Here is a 22,708-nt window from a genome sequence, read left to right as displayed (position 1 = left end):
TTGTATAATGACCCCAAAGCAGCTGTTATTACTAATGGGTTAAGATCGGATGGCTTCAGTGTGGGTAGGGGCTGCCGTCAAGGATGTCCTCTCTCACCATTGTTGTTTACACTGATAATCGAACCATTAGCAGAAGCCATCCGGACTGATCCTAATATAACGGCCCCGAGGATTGGTACAGGTAAACACAAAATTACCCTCTATGCAGATGACGTTCTCTTATTCCTCAGTAATCCTTTAATGTCAGTGCCTCGTCTAATTCAAGTTATTAATACATTTAGTGCATTCTCAGGCTATAAAATTAATTTTTCAAAATCGGAAGCCATGCCAATGGGTGGTCTGGCTATGATACCCCACTTAATGGACGGATACCCTTTTCCCTTCCGTTGGTCCCTGGAGGGCTTCTTATATTTAGGTATTTTTATCACGCCAGTATTTGATCAGCTGTATAGGGCTAATTTTGTACAATTAATGGAAAGGATAAGGCAGGACCTCCAGCGATGGAGAGACCTTCCGACTTCCTGGCTAGGGAGAATAGCATTAATTAAAATGAATGTTCTGCCCCGTCTCTTATATCCTATGAGAATGCTCCCGCTGATGCTGCCAAGGCTAGCCCTACGTAAATTATATGGCTGGTTGGGCTCCTTTATTTGGAACCATAGACGGCCCCTTATTAAGCTGAAGAAGCTACAGCTTCCACAGGCAAGGGGAGGACTGGACTTCCCAGACTTTAGGAAATATCAGTTAAGCTCCCTACTAAGTTACATAGCTGATTGGGTTTCATCTGATCCACAATCAATTTGGCTGGATATCGAAGCCTCCCAAGTAAAATACCCACTTATTAACCTTTTATTTTCAGATAAGAGGAAAATCATTACAGACCACTGTAAAAATCCCATAATATTAAACACAATTAAGGCCTGGAATATAATGCGGCAAAATGAGGGTAACTCACATAAAACATCCCCCCATGCACCAATAGTAGGCGCATGGGGATTCCAATCGGGGATTACAGATGCCACCTTTAAACTCTGGAGATCCAGGGGCATCTCATGCTTAGGGGACCTATTTAAAGATGGGATCCTGATGTCCTTTGAGCAGCTGCGTCTGAAATTCGGAATACCTAATGGGGATCTCTTTCAATACTTCCAAGTTCGAGATTATATACAGAGGAAGACTACATTAATAGATAGTCTTTATAAATCAGACAGAGAACGCAATGTCTTACGACCAGCGGGGGCATCCTCCGTTAGTACTATATACCATTTGCTATATGATGGAGTCTCAGGAGACATGGATGACCTGCTTAAAACATGGGAGCAGGACTTGGGGCTAGAAATCTCTGAGGATATGTGGAATGACATTTGGGAAAATGCTAGAAGAATTGCTATCTGTAACAGAACTCAGGCTATCCAACTAAAGATACTTCATAGGGCCCATATAGCTCCGGCTCGACTGGCAAAATTTAAGGCAAGAGCATCTCCAATGTGTCCCAAATGCAAAATAGAGGTGGGTACTCTTGCACATTGTCTGTGGACTTGTCAGAAAATCCGCAGATACTGGACTAAAGTGGCAAATACGCTGACAGAAATTTTAGGAATGGAAATTAGGGTGGACCCTGTATCTCTCCTTTTGGGCTTTTCGAACCTCTCATCTCTGGATATGCATGGGAAGAGACTATTTTCTATTCTCTCTTTCTGTGCAAGGAAAAATATTTTGGTGAACTGGGTGGCTGAGGGCCCCCCTGGACTTTCAAATTGGCACAGATTAATTATGGAATATATCCCCCTTGACTTCCTCACAAATATGGTGCACCGAAAGACTGAATTATTTTATAAAATATGGCAGCCCTTTTTGAATTATATAAATGCAGATATTTCGGCTATCCTAACAAGGGCTTTTATTTAGTGAAGATTTCAGACCGGGCTGCTCCGGGGCCCCTTGGGAGAGGAATCCAGCGCGAATACGGGTTTATTATATTTGATGTTTATACATTCCGAGCATGTAAGAGACTTAGGTATACACTCTGGTTAGTTATAGGTTAGATTAGTAGAAAGTTGAGTTTTTTTTTCTTTTTTTGTTTCTTTTTTTCTCTTTTTGTTTTCTTTCTTTCTCTTTTCTTTGTTAAATTATGACTATTGTACATATGATTTAATTGTACATCAATGTTTGTATTTGAGAGTTTTGTTTATTTTTGTAAATTTGCCAAAATGTTAAATTTCAATAAAAATATCTACAAAAAAAAAGGGCTTTTATATAGCCTTGATGATTGTGCTTTACGAGTCCAATATCCAGAGGGGGGAGTTGCGAACGGATGAATATGTGAAAACTAATGCTCTAGATATTCAAGGAAGAGTGTTTTGTTATTATTATTTATTTGTTTGTTATTGGTTATTATTTATTTAAGTAGTTAGTTGGAGCTTTTTAAATGTATATATTTTTGTATACAGATTTATACATTCATACATGAGGATGGTTTGGATTTTTAACATTTTTTTGGTGTTCTTTTGTATTTGTTGTAATATTAAAAATGTATTTTAAAAAAGATGGAAACAGAATCTTTGAATTTTTTAAGCAGTGGGAGACAGGGTCTTAAACAAAAGGGCGCTATCAGAGATAGGCAGGAATGTGGACTAATCAGATCAACCATCATCTTTAGAATGGTGAAGCAGACTTGAAGAGCCAGTGACTTCTCATGTTCCTAATTCGTATGTATATTCACATTTTAAAATCCTCAGTGGTGCATATCCCTTCTGCCTCGAACTACACAGTCTGTGAAGAATAAAAAAGGACTGAGAGAAACTACTTTAGCTTTGCTGCTACCATGAGCTTTGAGTAACCAAACTTTTTTTTCAGAACAAAATGTGCCATAAGGTGTCCTGAAGACATCCCAGATTCACTGACACCAACTAGATCTGTTCATCAATCAAGACTTCCTGAACAACTTGCTGAACCCACATGATTACTGACTGTGATGTCAGGTCACTCAACAGAGCAAGCACACATTTCTGTCATTCAAAGCAGAAATGTCATCCTCACATCGAAATCAGCCAGTCACTTTGTCTACCCAGATATAATCTAACAGTCTGTGACTCAACTGTGCAGATGTTCTCACACAACAGGCGGCACGGTGGCACAGTGGTTAGCACTGCTGCCTCACAGCGCCTGAGACCCGGGTTCAATTCCCGACTCAGGCGACTGACTGTGTGGAGTTTGCACGTTCTCCCCGTGTCTGCGTGGGTTTCCTCCGGGTGCTCCGGTTTCCACCCACTGTCCAAAGATGTGCGGGTCAGGTGAATTGGCCATGCTAAATTGCCCGTAGTGTTAGGTAAGGGGTAAATGTAGGGGTATGGGTGGGTTGCACTTCGGCGGGTCGGTGTGGACTTGTTGGGCCGAAGGGCCTGTTTCCACACTGTAAGTCTAATCTAAACAGTGCAAGAAATAAAATGGAACATACTGAGCTGCCAGAGGAAATGGTGGAGTCTGGTACAATTGCAACATTTAAAAGGCATCTGGATGGGTGTATGAATAGGAAGGGTTTGGAGGGATATGGACCAGGTAGGTGCTGGCTGGTGGGACTAGGTAGGGTTGGAATATCTGGTGGGTATGGACGAGTTGGAGCGAAGGGTCTGTTTCCGTGCTGTACATCTCTGACTCTATACTTTGAGACAAAATGTACAATACTACACTCTCAAAATATGGTAGCATGGGCAGGACAGTGCTGACTGATCTGAGGCTACAATCATTGTGCTGGAACCCGTCACTGAAGCCAAGTGGTTCGTTCTCGTATTCTAGGGAGAATGTTGCTGAGGAGATCCTCAATACCATAATAATGCTGTCTTACTCTGACGGTAGAGTTAGATATAGAGCCCACAGTGGAGGAGCTTGGTGAAGTTATTGGTATGTTTGTTTCAAGTTCTGCTTCAACGTTGCCTGAACTCAGGAAACTAGCACACATGCAGCATCACCACAAACTGCTCAGACTCTACAAGGGAGAGCGCAGTGTCACAGGGAGCGTAGTGTCTCCCTATTCTTGTACAGAAAGATGCAAAATTGTAACCCTATACAAGTACAAGGGCGTCTATACTGACTGCAACAATTATGGAAACATTGCCCTGCTGAGCATTGTGGGAAAAGAATGTTGCCCTCATCGAGTGCATATCCAAGCTGAACACCAGTGGAAATTTCAGAACTAAACGAACTACAAGTGACATGACCTTTTCAGTTGAACAGCTGCAAGAGAAATGCTGTGATCAAATATATTGCCTTCATCAATCTCACCAAGTCATTTGACTATTTAAGCTGCTGAAGAAAACTGGCTGCCTGCTGAAGCTGCTCAGTGTGATCTCCTCTTTACTCAATGAGGCATAAAGAGGGTCCAGAGAAAACAGAGGCTAACAAATGACACATCCTCTCAGCTTCCTGTCTTCCTTTGCAGCAAATGCATCAGCGATGGCCTTGCGGGAGTGGGATTCCTGAGCCACACCAGGCAATATTTATCACAGAGGTGACCACCATGGCACAAATGTGTGGGTTTCCTCCAGGTGCTCCGGTTTCCTCCCAAAGTCCAAAGATGTGCAATTTAGGTGGATTCTGGATTAGTGGTGCTGGAAGAGCACAGCAGTTCAGGCAGCATCCGAGGAGCAGTAAGATGTTTCGGGCAAAAGCCCTTCATCAGGAATACAGGCAGAGAGCCTGAAGGGTAGACAGATAAGTGAGAGGAGGGTGGGGGTGGGGAGAAAGTAGCATAGATATAATAGGTGAGTGGGGGAGGGGATGAAGGTGATAGGTCGAGGGGGAAGGGTGGAGTGGATAAGTGGAAAATAAGATAGGCAGGTAGGACAAATCATGGGGACAGTGCTGAGCTGGAAGTTTGGAACTAGGGTGAGGTGGGGGACGGGGAAATGAGGAAACTGTTGGAAGTCCACATTGATGTCCTGGGGTTGAAGTGTTCCGAGGCGGAAGATGAGGCGTTCTTCCTCCAGGCGTCTGGTGGTGAGGATGCGGCGGTGGAGGAGGCCCAGGACCTGCATGTCCTCAGCAGAGTGGGAGGGAGAGTTGAAATGTTGGGCCACAGGGCGGTGTGGTTGATTGGTGCGGGTGTCCCGGAGATGTTCCTTAAAGCGCTCTGTCAGGGGGTGTCCAGTCTCCCTAATGTAGAGGGGACCGCATCGAGAGCAACGGATACAGTAAATGATATTGGTGGATGTGCAGGTTAAACTTTGATGGATGTGGAAGACTCCTTTAGGGCCGTGGATGGAGGTGAGGGAGGAGGTGTGGGTGCAGGTTTTGCAATTCCTGTGGTGGCAGGGGAAGGTGCCAGGATGGGAGGGTGGGTTGAAGGGGGTATGGACCTGACCAGGTAATCACCGAAGGAACAGTCTTTGCGGAAGGCGGAAAGGGGTGGGGAGGGAAATATATCCCTGGTGGTGGCAGAAATGTTGGCGGATGATTTGGTTTATGCGAAGGTTGGTAGGGTGGAAGGTGAGCACAGGGGCGTTCTGTCCTTGTTATGGTTGGAGGGGTGAGATCTGAGGGCGGAGGTGCGGGATGTGGACGAGATGCGTTTTAGGGCAGCTGTAACCATGTGGGAAGGGAAATTGCGGTCTGTAAATAAGGAGGCCATCTGGTGTGTTCTGTGGTGGAACTGGTCCTCCTGGGAGCAGATACAGTAGAGACGGAGGAATTGGGAATATGGGATGGCATTTTTACAGGAGGTAGGGTAGGAAGAGGTGTAATCCAGGTAGCTGTGGGAGTCAGTGGATTTGTAAAAAATGTCAGTATCAAATCGGTCATCATTAATGGAAATGGAGAGGTCTAGAAAGGGGAGGGAGGTGTCAGAGATGGTCCAGGTAAATTTAAGATCAGGGTGGAATGTGTTGGTGAAGTTGATGAATTGCTCAACCTCCTCGCGAGAGCACAAATGCAGTCATCAATGTAGCGGAGGAAGAGGTGGGGAGTGGTGCCAGTGTAACTACGGAAGATCGACTGTTCTATGTAGCCAACAAAGCTTAGGTGGATTGACCATTCTATATTGCCCATAGTGTCCAGGGGTGTGTGGGTTAGGTGGACTAGTCTTGGGAAAATGTAATTACAGGGATAGGGTAAGGAGGTGGGTCTGGGTGGGATGCTCTTTGGAGAGTCATTGTGGACTTCTTCGGCTGAATGCCCGGTTTCTACACTCGAGGGATTCTATAATGCTATGGTTCTGAAACGATCATGAGACAGGGCGTGCCAATAGGCGGGAAACAGTAAGACATTAATTGGGATCAGCCTAACAGTGAAAGTATAAAGTTCTTAACGAGGGCTCGAGAGCGTGTTGCTGGGAAAGCACAGCAGGTCAGGCAGCATCCGAGGAGGAGGAGAATTGGTGTTTCAGGCATAAGCCCTTCATCACTTAATGAGGACTGGAATGTATGTGCATGAATTTACCGAGTATGGTAAATATGATCAGCAAGTTTCAATCACAGATAGCCATGTGAAAATATGATGTGATGGCAATAACAGGCACATGCCTCACAAAGAGCAAGGCTGGGTATTAAATATTCCTGACAACCAGGCAATCAGAAAAGAAAAGAATACAGATGGCACAACTAATTGGGAAAATCATCAGAAAGATAGGATGTCCCAGAGGTATCAAGGACATTTCAATTTGACTAGAGCCAAGAAACATAAAAAAGTTCACAAGACCGTTCGGCCCAATGAGCCTGCTCCACCATTCGATCATGGCTGATATGCTCCTCATCCCCATTTTCCTGCCTTCTCCCCATATCCCTTCAACCCATTCCCAATTATAAATCTATCTAACTCCTCCTCAAATTTACTCACTGTCCCAGCATGCACTGCACTTTGGGGTAGCGAATTCCACAGATTCACAACCCTTTGGGAGTAGTAGTTTCTCCTCAACCCTGCTTTAAATTTGCCAACCCCCAGCCAAGAATGCTCCACAAGAATAAGCATCCACTCCACCTCTATTTTATCCTTTTACTATCTTGATACATAATTTGATCTCCCCTCATTCAAAAAGACCTTGGAATGCAGGTTCATAGCTCCTTGAAAGTGGAGTGGCAGGTAGATAGGATAGTGAAGAAGGCGTTTGGTAGGCTTTCCTTTATTGGTCAGAGTACTGAGTACAGGAGTTGGAAGGTCATGTTGCAGCTGTAAACATGGACAGGTTGGAGCGAAGGGTCTGTTTCCATGCTGTACATCTCTATGACTCTATTCTTCTAAATTCCAGACTGTGTAGGCCTAAACTATTCAATATCTCTTCATACGACACACCCCACCTCTGGGATCAATCTAGTGAAGAGGTGTAATCTATAGACCACCTAATATTAAGAAAGCTGTAGAGGAACAAACTTGCAAGGAAGTTACAAAAAGTCATAATAATAAAGTTATAATGATTGGGGTCTTTAATTACCAAACATGAATTGGGATAGTAATAGCAAGAGGGGCTAAGACCTTCCCTGCATTCAGAAGCATTTTCCATTGCAGTATATTTCCAAACCAACAAGAAAGTAGGTAGTGTTGAACTAGTGAGAACGAACCAAACTTATCAAGTGTTATTTGGGGAACATTTAGGGGCAGCTATCATTGTATTATAAAGTTTGTTTTGTTTATAGAAAAGGAAATAGAGCAATCCAGTGTCGAAACAATCAAGACTGGGAAGCCAACTTAGAGTGAGGAACCGTTGAATGTCGACCAGATGACTCAGAATCAAAAGATGGGCACGTAAAATTGTAACCAAATAGGGCAGAGGCGCTTTGTCAGTTACTTCAGAGGGCCAACACAGATAGGATGGGCTGAATGGCCCCCTTCAATGTTGTAACTATTCTATTAATGATACCAATAATGAGAATCTTTGGTTGTGCAAATAGATTTGACAATTGAGAATTTTTTTTCTCCTCACACTGAACTTAAAAGGAGAGAGCTAATGGTGTTCCAAATAGCGAGCATTTGATTATCGTAAATGCACAATAATGATTGTACAACATCCAGCACTACTTGCAACTCTTCCAGTACAGAGAAAGCCCATTCCAATGGCAGCAAACCTGGACAGCATCCAGGCTTGGTCTGATAAAAAGAATACAAGAAACATTCACACCATACAGTGCCATGGAATAATCACTTATAACAAAAGATAATCTAAGTAATGGTTTTGACCAGTTATTGTACTGCCATCGCTAAAACCTCACTGTCAGGAATTTATCACTGACCAGAAACTGAACTGGTCAAGTCATATAAATGACTGTGGCTGCAAAAGCAGAGGGTAGTTATTCCACAGCATGTAGCTCAACTCCTGTCTCTCCAATGCCTGTTCTTCATCTAAAAGGTGCAAATCAGGAGTGTGATGAAATGTTCTCCACCAGACTGGATGGGTGCAACTCCACCAAACCTCAAAAAAACTTGGCACAATGAAAAAGCAGCCTACTTTGTTAGTAACTCAGCCACCAACTTCAACTTTTACTCACCTCACCACTGATACATGTCGACAGAAGTATATATCATGTACAAGATGCACTGAGATAACACATTAAGGTTCTACTGACAGCACATTCCAAACCTACAACCTCCACCATCCTGAAGAACAAAGACAGCAAATGCATGGGAACACTGCGTCCTGCAACTTGGTCTTTCAGCCAAACACATCCTGGATTGGAAGTATAGTACAATTCCTTCACGTAGTTACTAGATCAAATTTTGGAAGTGCACTCCAGACACTACTGTGGGTATCCCTATATCCCAAGGACTGGAGCGGTCTATGAAAACAGCTCACCATCATCTTCGCCAGGGCAATTAAGTATGGGCAATAAATGCTGGCCTTGTTTACAATGTTCCATAATCCGTGGATGAATAGAATAATAAGCATCAGTAACTATAGAACAAAACTTTAAGGTAGTGAGTAGAAGAAAATAAAAGAAAGAGATGATTTTTTTAAATTGAAATATGGGGCTATTGTGTGGAATGCATCAACTGAAATGCTAGCGAAAACAGATATAGTAGTCACTTCCACAAGAAAACTGGATGTACTTGAGAATGAAGGAAAGAGAAGTCTATAAAAGTAATCTGATTTTGTTCTTTCAAACAGCTATGTTTTTTGCAGTAAGCACCTCAGGATATCCCACAGCACATTTCAGTCAATGAAGTGCTAATGGAAGAGATACTGCAGCCAGTTTGCACACACCAAGCTACCAAAAACACCAATAAGGTAGTGGATCACATAATCCCTTTCTTCAAACACCATGTTGGTATGGGATCAATATTGGTCAGGACAGCAAAACAGGTATCCTTATTCAAAACGCAGAAGACCACTAGAATTCTGGTCTCCTTCCTATCGGAAGGATGTTGTGAAAATTGAAAGGGTTCAGTAAAGATTTTCAAGGATGTTGCAAAAGATTGAAGGATTTGAGCTACAGGGAGAGGCTCAATAGGTAGAGCTGTTTTCCCTGCAGCATCGGAAGCTGAGGGGTGACCTTATGGAGGGTTATAAAATCATGAAGGACATGGATAGGATAAACAGACAAGGTCTTTTCCCTGAGTTGGGGAAGTCCAGAAATAGAGGACATAGGTTTAGGGGGAGAGGGGAAAGATATAAAAGGGACCTAAGGGGCAATTTTTTCACACAGAGGGTGGTGCATGTATGGAATAAGCAGCCAGAAGAAGTGATAGAGACTGGTACAATTACAACATGTAATTGTAAGGCATCTGGATGGATAGGTGAATAGGATAGGTTTGAGGGATATGGGCCAAGTGCTGGCAAATGGGACTAGATTAGGTTGGGACATCTGGTCGACATGGACGAGTTGGATTCAAAGATCTATTTCCGTGCTGTATATCTCTATGACTCAGGAGAAGAAGGAAGTGATTCAGTGCATTAAGTATTCTCTGCCACTAAATGAGATCATGGTTGATCAGGTCATCCTCAATTCCACTTTGCTGCTTTTTCTCCAGAACCCTTGATTCCCTCACTGATTTTTAAAAAATCTACGATAGCCTTGAATATGCTTAGCAACCTAGCCCTCTGCAATAAAACATTCCACAAATTTGATTCCCTCTAAAAGAAGAAATTCCTCCTCATCTCTGCCTCAACTGGATGATCCTTTACTCTGAGATTATGTCCTCTAATCCTAAACTTTCCCACAAGGGGAAAGACATTTTCTGCAAATATATTTTCAACTCCATGAATCTTAAGCAAAACAAGAAATTGCTGCAGACCCACAACAGATCTGGCAGAACAGAGTCAGAGCTATGCAACATGGAAACATAGCCTTCGGTCCAACTTGTCCTTGCCAGCCAGATATCCCAAATTAATCTAGTCCCATTTACCAGCATTTCACACATATCCCTCTAAGTCCTTCCTATTCATATACCCATCCAGATGTCTTTTAAAAGCTGTAACTGTACCAGCCTTCACCACCTCTTCTGGCAGCTCATTCCATACACACACCACCCTGTATGAAAAAGATGTCCCTGAGGTTCCTTTTAAACCTTACCCCTCTCACGTTGAACCTAATGCCTTCTATTTTTGGACTCTCCCACCCCAGGGAAAAGACCTTAAACATTCATCCTATCCATGCCCCTCATGATTTTATAAATCTCTATAATGTCACCCTCAGACCCTGACACTCCAGGTCGCAGCCTACTCAGCCTCTCCCTGCAGCTTCAACAGTCCAACACTGGCAACATCCTTGTAAATCTTTTCTGAACCTTTTCAAGTTTCACAACATCCTTCTGATAGGAGGGAGACCAGAATTGAATACAATATTCCAAAAGTGGCCTAACCAATGTCCTGTACAGCCACACAACATGGCTCCTAACTCCCATACTCAATTCACTGACACTAAAGGCAAGTGTGCCAAATGCCTTCTTCACTATTCGGTCGTGACTCCACTTTCTAGGAACATGAAGCAGCACTCCCAGGTCTCTTTGTTTAGCAACACACCCCACGGCCTTACCATTGTGTGTACAAGTTCTGCCCAGGTTTGCCTTTTCAAATGTATCACCTCACATTTATCTAAATCCAAGGCCATCTGCCACTCCTCGGCCCAGCGGTGCATGTATGTGATCCAATGAGCAACATTCATGGCTACACTGTAGAGCCAAGAGAGAGGCTGGGGTCCTATAGCAGCCTGAGGCACTGAGGGTAGACGCGCAGGAATCCAAAGCCGGAACTCCCAACGCATTAAAACCAGAAGCTGCAGGCTGTGAGAGAGGGGGCCAAGAAGGGAGGGCAGTGATTCAGTCAGCATGGTACCACCAAACTGGACCTTTCTGTCTATTTGATCTGATTCTCAGGGAACTCAACCACTGCCACCATCATACTATGCTATGTGACCAGGTCTGACATGGTGGTAATGGAGATGGATGCTAGATGCTAAAGTTAACAGTGAGGACCATTTGAAAGAGGTCTGCCACAGATTCAGCACTCTAGGGGATGCGTCTGCGGTACTCCGCAAACAAAGGGGAGCTGAAAATGTGTTGCTGGAAAAGCGCAGCAGGTCAGGCAGCATCCAAGGAGCAGGAGAATCGACGTTTCAGGCATGAAGAAGGGCTCATGCCCGAAACGTCGATTCTCCTGCTCCTTGGATGCTGCCTGACCTGTTGCGCTTTTCCAGCAACACATTTTCAGCTCTGATCTCCAGCATCTGCAGTCCTCGCTTTCTAAACAAAGGGGAGGTTCTGTGGTTGAACCAAAAGAACAGAATTGCTCAACAGATCAAAGGGATTTCTCTTGTAGATTCAAACACTGCCGTGGCTTCTGTTACAGCCACCTGTTACAACAGTGGTGAACCCTTCTGATAATTAAACCAAATTTGGGAGTTCTCAGTCACTCATATAATAAGGTTTCAACATATTCACATGACATACCCAATACATACAGGCAGTAATAAAACCAGCATCTTTGTTGCCAATCCCCACATTCGAAGAGCCTTTCACGCGGATTATAATTGATTGTGCAGGTCCCTTCCCTAAAACCAAAAGTGGGGACCAGTACTTGTTAACCATAATGGATGTGTCTATCAGATTTCCAGAGGCAATTCCATTATGGAGTATTAAGGCAAAAAGGATGATAGAGGAGTTAGTAGCTTTCTTCAAGTGGTATGGGCTATCCAGAGAGATTCAGTCAGAGCGAGGGTCTAATCTTAGGCTGTTTAAGGAAGTCATGGATAGTTTAAGCATGCAGCACTTTAAATCAAGTGCATACCCTGAATCCCAGGGAGCTTTGGAAAGGTGGCATCAGACCATGTGAAGAGTGTACTTAGAATTACCCATTTGTATTTTTGCCATTAGAGATACCCCAAGTGAATCTACTCAGTTGACTCCCTTTGGGTTAAAATTCGGACATGAAAAGAGAGGGCCTTTGAAATTAATTAAATAGAAATTGATAAGATGAAAATCAGAGATCTCACTCTTGGGTTATGTACCTGAGGTGAGGGAGAGATTAAATCAGGTAGGTGAGTTAGGTAAACAGCACCTGACGCATACGGCAAAAGTTATCCACATCCTTGTGCATTCCACGCCAGTAGAAATGCTTTTGTACCTTAGCCAGAGTCTTCCTCACACCGAGGTGACCTCCTACTGGTAATTCATGCACTACCCATAGCACATCTTGTCTGTATGCTAGCGGCAACACAATCTAGTGCACTTCTCCCTATTTCTCCTCCGCACTAACCTGCTGTTGGTCCCCATTTTCATCTTAGGATTCGATCTTTAAGATAATAACGCTCAGGAATACATTCTGACTCCTTTTCTGAGTATGTGTCCACATATATACTTTTATTGTCTCCTCTTTCTGTTGTAAGTTCATTAGCCTTTCAGGATTAAATACTTCTGCCTGACCCACAGGTTTTTCCCACACCATTACATCAAACAGGGTGCTCACTAACTGAACCTCAACTCGTCTTTCTCTTTAGTCTTTGCTTCTTGCTGCGACTTATGATCGTGGGATCTTGTTAGTACACAGTCAGGGAAAATTCCAGGGTATTTTTCTTTTAACTCCTCAGTTCCCTGGTGTTTCTTTGGCTTCTCCACAACCAGGAGTATCACTCCCACCTTGGATCGTGCTAAATCATTCCCAAGAATAAACTGTATTCCTGGAACTGACACTGTCAATCACTCCCACTGTTACTTCCCCAGTCTTGAGCTGGCACTCCAACCTGCTCTTACATAGGGGAATGCTAAACTTCTGTCCATCGATCCCACAAATTACCACTCTCTCACAGAGGTGAAGTCTTTATAGAGATCAGGCACTAACTCCATACCCAGCCTCTGCTCAGGCTGTGCACTCTCCTGCAGCTCCTCAACTTTTTTGGGGGTTTCCTTTACTACTTTCAATAATGCCACTGGCTCTGTCTCTTTTACATCTTTTCCTACACTGCCTCTCTTTCATGACCACCACTGTGACTTTAGGTGTCCCACTTTCTGGCAGTGAAAACACTTTTCCCAGTGCCCTTCTTAAACCAGTGGCACTATAATTTTCTGTGTCCCACTCCATTACTGTTGAAAACACCCAAGGCCTTTCAAATCCTTTCCACTGTCTTTGGTTTCTTTTTTAGCCTGTGGTAAGAATTACCAGTATGCTCTACTCTTCATTGTGTAAGATCTCCCCTTCTGCCAATTTCTATCCTTCACAGGATGAAATTCTTGCCAGAAGTTAAATTTTGCCTTATGCACCAATACATATACATCTACCATCTCTGCTGCTCTTCTCACTTCTTGAACTTTCTGTTCATCCACATGAATTCTTATCATCTCTGGAAGTGAGTTTTTAAAACTCCTCCAGCAGAATAATCTCTTAGAGCCTCATAGGTTTTAAGGCCTGCCACCCATCTATTAAATTACTATGTTTAATTCTTTTGAACTCAAAACAAGTCTGACCTTCTTTATGTTTCTGAACCCCTGTCTATATGCTTCTGGTACCAATTCATAAGCACTCAAAATAGCCTGTTTACTTCATCTGACAGAGTTGCAAACATCTCACTAGCTCTGCTTAACAGCTGAGTCTGAACGAGCATTACCCACAATTCTCTGACCACTCCATCTGCCTCGCCAATTTTTCAAATTAAGTAAAGGAGACTTTGACATCTTTCTCATCAAAATGTGGTAATGTTTTAACATATTTGCATACATCACTACCTTCTCTCTTCATCTCCATCCTGTTAACTTGACTTTTCTGATTAAGTTGTAACTTCTGAAGTTCAAGTTCTCTTTCTTCTCTCTTTGCTCAGCTAAGAATCTTCTCTCTCTCTCTTTTTCTTTCTTTCTTTCTTTCTCTCTCTCCTCTCATGGCTCTTCTTTCTCTTCCTTTATCTTCTAACTCCATTTTCCTCAATTGTAATTTGGGTTTTTTCTAACTCTACTGCACTTGTCTGTTTCTCTGACACATCCGAGTGCTTGATGAACTCCATTACAATCTCAGCTTTCCTTTTGTCCCTGGTTAGACCCAATTCTAACCTCTTTGCTAATTCTAAAAGTAAGTCCTTCTTCTGTCTTTCTAAATTTTCTTGACAAATTTGGGAATCATCTTCGAATCCCAGAACCTCTTTAGCAATCTTAAGAGCCATGATTTTGGCAGTGGTAGAGTCAGAATCATTGACGACCTTTAAGCGGCAATTGGATAGGTACATGGATGGGTGCTTAATCTAGGATAGATGTTCGGCACAACATCGTGGGCCGAAGGGCCTGTTCTGTGCTGTATTGTTCTATGTTCTATTTCTCTCACTTTTAATTTAACCAACCACAAGTAACTGAAATTAAACAATTTATCTCACCAATGTTTTATTTAAAGATCTAGGACACTAATTGGCAAGTGCTTAAGTCTGCTGGGCTCTTTCATACCCCAAATCTATTCAGATCTGTCTAAACCTGTCAAAATCATGGACACAAGCCCCCAAACTTTTACAACACAGTAGTGAACCCTTCTGCTATGACTCTACCCAGAAAAACTCACCTCGCTTCATAAGCTGTTAAAATATGAGTAACAGAACTCCCAAATTCCACTATTTAATGAAAATAATATCAATTTAATATTTTTTATATGAAAATGTACCTTTGGTAGAGAGCGTTTGGGTCTGTCTCAATGGCAGTTACTCTGTCTGACTTTCAAACTGCCTGCCTTTTTATACTGAACTAGGAGAAAGCGAGGACTGCAGACACTGGAGATCAGAGTCGAAGTGTGTGGTGCTAGAAAGGCTGCCTGACCAACTGTGCTTTTTCAGCAGCACACAATTTGACGCTGCCTTTTTGTACTGCCCAATATCAGATCGTCTCATTGGTTCAAATTTGGCAAGAACAATTAATTCAAAATCAATTGGGTTTTAGTATCCTAGGACATAATTTAAATTTATTGATTAGATTCGAATTGTTGTCAAAACAGCAACCAACTCAGGAATCTATTTCACAGCCAAATGTTACATATTTTCAATTTTCCAATACACTCAGACTGCTAGTCAGTCATATGACAGGTGCTTGTAAGCTCTCAGTGAAAAGCAGCATTCACTCACTCAAAAGGTACAGTACACGCCTACAACTTCATAACACACCTAAGAGGGTACATGGGGCCTTGGTTTACCAAAAGCACCTTTTACCAACAACCAGCAAAACAAATGTCATTTACAAAATACCCTGCATCGATTGCAACAAACACTACATTGGACAGACAGGCAGGAAACTAGCTAAGAGGATACACACACACCAACTATCACTAATATCCTTACACAGAGATGAAGGAGACACCACTTTGACTGGGATAACACATCCATCCTCAGACAGGAAAAAACAGAGATACGCACTGGAATTCCTAGAGGCCTGGCATTCAAATTGGAACTTCAAAAAAACAAAAACACATCGATTTGGACCCCATTTACCAACCTCTGAGAAAAAGAACTAGAAATGAACTCACCTTATAGACCAAGATGCATCAATAGAATACGGGGCAAAACACCAGCGCTTCACCGGAGGCTCACTGATGATGTTACCTAGCACGGTCTGAGATCAAACCTACCAGCTCAGCGAGCAAACCTACAACCTGAATGTTTTCAGGAATTAGGAAATATAAATTAGATAGATTGGAGAAGTTTAGTAATGTGGATAAATGTGAAGTTGTTCATTTTTGTAGAAAAATATCAGAATTCAGAGTATTACTTGAATGGTCATAGAATGGGAACGTATGTGTAAAGGGGCCTGGGTGTTCTTTTTACACGGTTTACTGAGAGCCAGCATTCACGTACAGCAAGCAGTTAGGAAGGAAAACATTATGTTGGCCTTCATTGCAGGACGGTTTGTGTGCAGGAGCAGAGAAGTCTTACTGTAGCTGTACAGGGTCTTAGTTTGATTACAAGTGGAGCATTGTGTGCGGATTTGGTCTCTTTACCAAAAAAAAAACTTGCCATGGGGGAGTGCAGTGAAAGTGCACCAGTCTGATTCCTGCAACAGCAGTTTTTGCCAAATCAGAAGCGATTGGGTAGATTTTACTTGTGGACTGTGCTGGAATTCAGAGGAATGAGAAGTGACTTCATATAAGATTTAAAAGTGATTACACAGATTGAGTGCAAGGGCTTCAGAACAAGGGGTCATAATGCAAGATATGTGATCGCAATTTTGGACAGAGATGAGGAGAAATTTACTTAGAGGATGCTGAACTCGTAGAATTATTTACAACAGATGGCTGTGGAGTCCAAGACACTATTTAACATTTCTACAGGCTAAACGTATCAGTTGGAGAGAGCAGGAGTATAGCATCAAGCTACAGTATCAGCATGATCAAACTGAACGTTGGACTGAGCTCGATGGCCAAATATTCTGCTCCTATTTTCCATATTTCTAAATCGGGAAGACTCTGAGGAAGCTGTTCCCAATTCTGGAAGGTTAATGAAAGTTATTGGCAAAAGAAGCAATGATGACATGAAGAGAAACCTTTTCATGCACTAATTGGAATGCTGTATCTAGAACTGTGGAACAGACTGGATCAATCTTGGCTTTGAAGACAGAGTTGGATCATTATTTTGAAGAGAAAAAATTTGCATGCCCCCATCGTAAAAGTGAATTTCTCTTGCAAGTAGTTGACATGTGCACAATGAGCTGAATGTTCTTCTCTATTTAACTGTTCTACAATTCTAATCTGTGATTTTTGCGGAATAAAGTAAAACAATACTTCATTAAAAGCTCAATATTCATAATCAGTACTGAGCAATTTTACCTGCTAAATGGAAAATATACAACTTGTTTGTACCAAATTTGTTGTTTTTTCCATTTCTACTTTGTGTGTCATAATCTACTTCAAGCTCTGTAAAATCATGATGCTGATTGTGAGATAAGTATTGACCAGCTGATGGGAGAAATCCCATAGGGCTAGGGGATCCATTATATCCTTTTGGGGCCTCAGAACAACTCCTCCTCTGACAGATAGCATTCTTGACATGCAGTACCCCCTCAGGACACCACTGGAGTGTCACCCTCGTATACGCTGAAACCTTTGGCATGAGCTGAAGCCACAGTTTGTTGACTCAGAGTTGGGAGTAAAGGTGACATTCAGGAAAAGGACTGGAGGATACAAGAATGGACATAACCTTGAGCCAAGGTACCAAGGTACCTCCGATACCAGGTACAAATACACGTCTAATCAGCTTGTTCCGAGATTGGATTTCTGTTGATTTTGTATGATTTTTGTAGTGCTGCTCAATTGCAAACGGTGGTGGAGACAAGACTTGCTAACGTTAGTGTATGTGTAAGAAATGCATTGTATTTTTTTGGTACCGGCTAACCTGTATCCACTCCTGTGAATGTCTGAATTTAATTCTATTTGTTCAGGTCCACTATAACGCAGATGTTGATGTCCTTTGTAAGTGAATCAGTCAGTCGGTCAGCTATTCGACTGTGGACTGTATTGCAGCCAGGCCAGTGCTGCCCTTGCTGGATGCTCAGATGCAGCTACCATGACTCATTCCCTACACATTCGTCTAAACTGGAGGAACTGAAATACCACATCTGGGGCAAGGCTTTTGGTGTTTGTTGCTAGATACCCCTCAGTCCAGCATCTCAGCTCTGTCTGCCTCTTCCAAATTGAGGCAAAGAGTGCACAGCAGTGGAGGGGATGCACAGGGCTACTACTTACAAGAAAGTTGTCCAGTCTGACTTATGTCAGATCTAGAGCTCCTGTGCTTTCTGATTTATACTGACTCACGGTCCTGCAGCATTCTGACTCTAACATTTCAAAAGATCAGATTTTATGATCTTAAACAGGAGCAGAAAAAGGCCATTCAGCCTATTTAGTCTGCTCCTTCACTCAATGAGATCATGGCTAAGCAGTGATCCTTAACTCCACTCTCTTGCCTTGATAGCTCATGATTCTCTTACTGATTAAAAATTTGTCCATCTCAGCCTTGAATATATTTAAAGATCCAGCCACGACATCCCTCTGCAGTAAACAACTCCACATGCTCACTACCCTCTGACAGCAGAAATTTCTTGTTATCTCTGTCTTTAATTTGCAACCCCTTAATCTGAGATTATACCTGCTGAGATTATGCCTGAGGTTCCAATAGCAGACATAGTCTTTTCATACCTACGGTGTTAAATCCCCTAAGAATTTTGTATGTTTTGTTAGGATTGTTCCCATTCTTTTACATTCCAATGCATGCATGCCGAATATACTCAATCTCTCCTCAAAAGGACAGTCCCTGGACTTCCTCTAAAGCCAATACATCTTTCTTTGGATAAGGGGCTCACAGTTTCCAGTTGTGGTCTGACTCATGGCTTACATAGTTTTAGCAAAACTTCCATTCCCTTTAAAATAAAGACTTTTTTTTCTTTCAAATACCTCAATCACCTTGTCCCCTCCTAATCCTTGTAATCTTCTTCAGTCTTGCAACTCTACATTTCACCAATTCTGGTCTCTTGCGTGACCTTGATTTGCAATAGTCCACCACTGGAAGTTATGCCTCCTGCTGCCTATGCCCTAAGCTCTGGAATTCTCTCCCTAAACCACTCTGCCTCTCACTCCATTGGTTAAAAACATTCATGAAAACTTGTATCTTTGACCAACTCTTTCATCACCTGACCTAATACCCCCTCATTGCTTGTCACATTTTGTGTGAACCTGAGAAAACTTTACTATGCTGAAGGACAATGTTAATGCAAGTTGTTCATGAATTATTATTGGTAGGTGTCCCAAGCTGCCTTCCTTGCTGTCTTGTGCCTGCTGAATAAGTATAAGAGTTGTTCACACATTCAAGTTCACTCATGGCTATGTGTTTCTCTCTCACATTTCATCTTGGCTTCAAACTTAAATTCAAAATCACCTCTTGTCATTCTTCCCCAACCCAGTTCTCCAGAGAATCTCATTATAACATGGTGCCTGAGAGACAGAAAGAAGGTGGGAAACGATGTGCCAGATCTGGTAGTGATGAGTACTTCACTTCCCTCAATGATCAAGGATCAGTTTAACTCAGTCCAAGTCTGGCTCTATAACTTGTAATCTCAGCAGACACTTTTGAATAAATGTCAGTCAAGACACTGTCGAGAATTCCCCTGGTCCTATGGAGATGTGTGAAATCTTTCACGCTTGTCTGAACAGACAGATTGGGCTTTTAGTGTCCTGATGAAGGGCTCTGGCTCAAAATGTCAATTCTCCTGCTCCCCAGATGTTGCCTAACCAGTTGTGCTTTTCCAGCAACACACTCTCGACTCTGATCTCTAGCATCTGCAGACCTCACTTTCTCCCAGATTGGGCTTTTAGCTTAACATCAAAGGAAAGACAACATCTTCTTGGTATATTTAACCGTTACCTTATAAATTGTAATGTCCCCTAGAAGGGATTCTTGAACCACTAATGGATACATTCCTGTTCAACCAATTGAGACTACTCATTGCAGTTTATTGCTCTCTCAATTTTCTCTTTTCCCTCGTTACTGTGGTCATAGTGCTATCGACCATACTGGTTCCCTGGCATCACATCTAGGCAGCCAATAAGAACATGAAGAGTGTATGCTATCTATTCTTCCATGAGGTGAATCACCGCAAAGTCCATCCTGTGTGATCACAGGTGCATATTCCAGTTGCTGTTATTTTTTTGCATTGTCTGCAACGAGCTAGGGACTAATACGCAGTTGTGCATGTGTGCATTGTGTTCCAGTGAGCAACATTCGTGGCTGCACAGAAGAGCCAGGTCACATATGCAATATGACACTTGCCTAAGCACTGACGTAGTCAGACAGCATGGGAAGGTAGAATTGAACAGAGCTCTCAATTTTGCATCCTTAAATAGTGATGATTCCAAACAATGTGGGACCAAAAGAAAATGCAAACTCATAATACATGTTGCAAGAGGAATAAAGTAGTCTTCTGTCTCATCCTCTCCTACATTCTTTTGTGAAACATTTCCTGCAGTAGACAAACCGGTTCCGTCAATTTTATTACTTTTGCAATAAAAAAAATTCATACCTTGTGTGTGCTCCAGGCTATTACAACACGCTAATGTTCACATTCATCACAATACTTTTAAATTATCCAAATTATTTTGAAGAGCTGTGCACATTGAAGATGAAGTGACCGTCATGCTACAACGGAAAGTGAGCCAAGGCTTAACACTCTCACCCCTGTTTCAGGTTGTGGGTTCAGGCCTCACTCTAGAGACCTGAGCCACAATAACCTATATAGCACTTCAGAAGGTGTACTTTAATGTCAGGGTTTGGTTTGATCCTTTGGCATCATGGTAGCCCACAAACCTACCAACACACTAAAACAGCTACTGATGAACCTAAAGGACCCTGTGCCAACAACCAGCAAAACGAATGTCATTCACATAACACCCTGCAAGCACTGCAATAAACACTACAGCAGACAGACAGGCAGGAAACTAGCTACCAGGGTACACAAACATCAACTAACCACCAAAAGACATGACCAACTATCATTAGTATTCTTACACAAAAACGAAGAAGGGCACCACTTTGCCTGGGACAACACATCCATCCTTGGACAGGCAAAACAGAGATACGCACAGGAATTCCAAGAGGCCTAGCAATTAAACCGGAACTCTATCAACAAACACATTGGTAAATAGGGCCCAAATCAATCTCTGAGAAAAAAAATCAGAAAAGATATCACTCCCCTAAGAGACCAAGACACGTAAATAGAAAGTAGGACAGAACACCAGTGCTTCACTGGAGGTTCACTGATGACGTTATCTAGCTTGGTGACAAAACGTCTGAGAACAAACCTACCAGCTCAGCGAGCAATCTTACAATTTGAACGTCGACCTGAGCCACAAATCTTCTCAAAAATCACATCCTGGAAACATGATCTTTTCCTACATCTGATCTAATGCCTTAAGTGTGGTGCCTAAAATTGGATACAATACTGCAAACTAGTAACTCATTCAACTTTCTCATAACTTCCTTGTCTTTGTACTCTATGCTGCATTTATGAAGTCTAGGATCCCATATGTGCTCACACACCCCTGCTATTCCAGGTCCCTCTGGTCTATTTTAAAACTGTAAACTTCATTTTATATTGCCACTCTTCATTCTCCTCATGAAAATGAATCACTTTATGGAGAAACACAGAATTACTGATAGCAATTTCTAGACGTTCACATTTAAATAGAGACTGATTCCAGTTTCAGAGGAATAACAACAGCTGACAGTGCGTGGAAAACCCCCACCTCAAAGTTTTCATTCAACCCACAAGCCATCTTGACTTGAAAATATCTCACTGTACTTGCATCAAAATTCTGGATTTCCTTAGTGACCAGGGATGTAGATGTACAAACACCACATACACTACAGAAGTTCAATAAGATGACTCACCACCACCTTCACAAGGGCAAAAAGGGAGGCTGAACAAAGTGATACGGTCGCTACATGAATAAATACTGAAAATAAACTGAAATCAAAATTCCCAACTAGTGTGCTAGGATTTGGATTCACAACCCAAATTATTAACAGACAGTTTGTTTTAAAAAGTAATTATGGATTTAAGTTATTAATTAAAAATACATTAAAGTTTATGTTATGTTATGAAGCAATCAGCACACCTAGTAAGGTTGTGATACAATAGTACAGTAAAAGGTTAGGAATTCTAAGTTATTAAGCAATCAATAGTTACGATATACACATTATGACAATCAGTAAAGTGTAAATTATGATTTATTGGTTATGAAGCTGAAAATACAGGAACATAATTACTCATAGCTTAAAGTTTTGCAGCAATCAGTAAGCCTCGTTAACTTATGTCCAGTTAAGTTAAAATGAAGCAATCAGTAAATCTAGTAAAGTTATGATATTACGTTATGAATCACAGTAAAACTCTGATTGTATGTTTAGGCTAAGACACCCACTGACTATCCAGACCCAGGTTCCCACCCCCTCTCCTGACCAATCAGCTGAAGATGGTCTGGAACCTCAGCCCGGTGTCAGGTCAGGGTCATTTTATCATTTGGTCAGGCGCTGGGATGTTACTCACCCCGGTAGACAGGGGACACCGAGACACAGAGAGAGCAAGCTGACCTCGGGAGACGCGGCTGTTCCAAAGGCCACACCATCTTACTCCCAACTGCCTGACGACCGCCGCCATGTTTGCTGTCTGTCCGGCCACTGCCTGTCCCACATGATCACCGCCTTCTGAGGAAGAGCGAGAACAAGCGCGGGGGTCCCTGCATGTGGACCGAAAAACGGCAAAAACCACAACAGTTTAAATAGGAAAAGAATAC

General features: G+C 42.4%; 1 protein-coding gene across 1 annotated transcript in view; it reads right to left on the bottom strand.

Annotated features, from left to right (window-relative positions):
- Window positions 1–22,583, bottom strand: part of bckdha (branched chain keto acid dehydrogenase E1 subunit alpha) — an 82,479-nt gene extending 59,896 nt beyond the window's left edge. Inside the window, exon 1 of the mRNA XM_060855915.1 lies at window positions 22,462–22,583. Coding sequence (XP_060711898.1) covers window positions 22,462–22,572 — 111 coding nt within the window. The 5' untranslated portion in view covers window positions 22,573–22,583. The remainder of the gene's footprint in view (window positions 1–22,461) is intronic.
- Between the last annotated feature and the right edge of the window lie 125 nt (window positions 22,584–22,708).

This window comes from Hemiscyllium ocellatum, chromosome 47 (assembly GCF_020745735.1).
Source record: "Hemiscyllium ocellatum isolate sHemOce1 chromosome 47, sHemOce1.pat.X.cur, whole genome shotgun sequence".
Lineage (NCBI taxonomy): Eukaryota > Metazoa > Chordata > Chondrichthyes > Orectolobiformes > Hemiscylliidae > Hemiscyllium > Hemiscyllium ocellatum.
The sequence above is the reverse complement of the archived record's forward strand: the minus strand, read 5'-3'. Positions and strand labels throughout refer to the sequence as shown.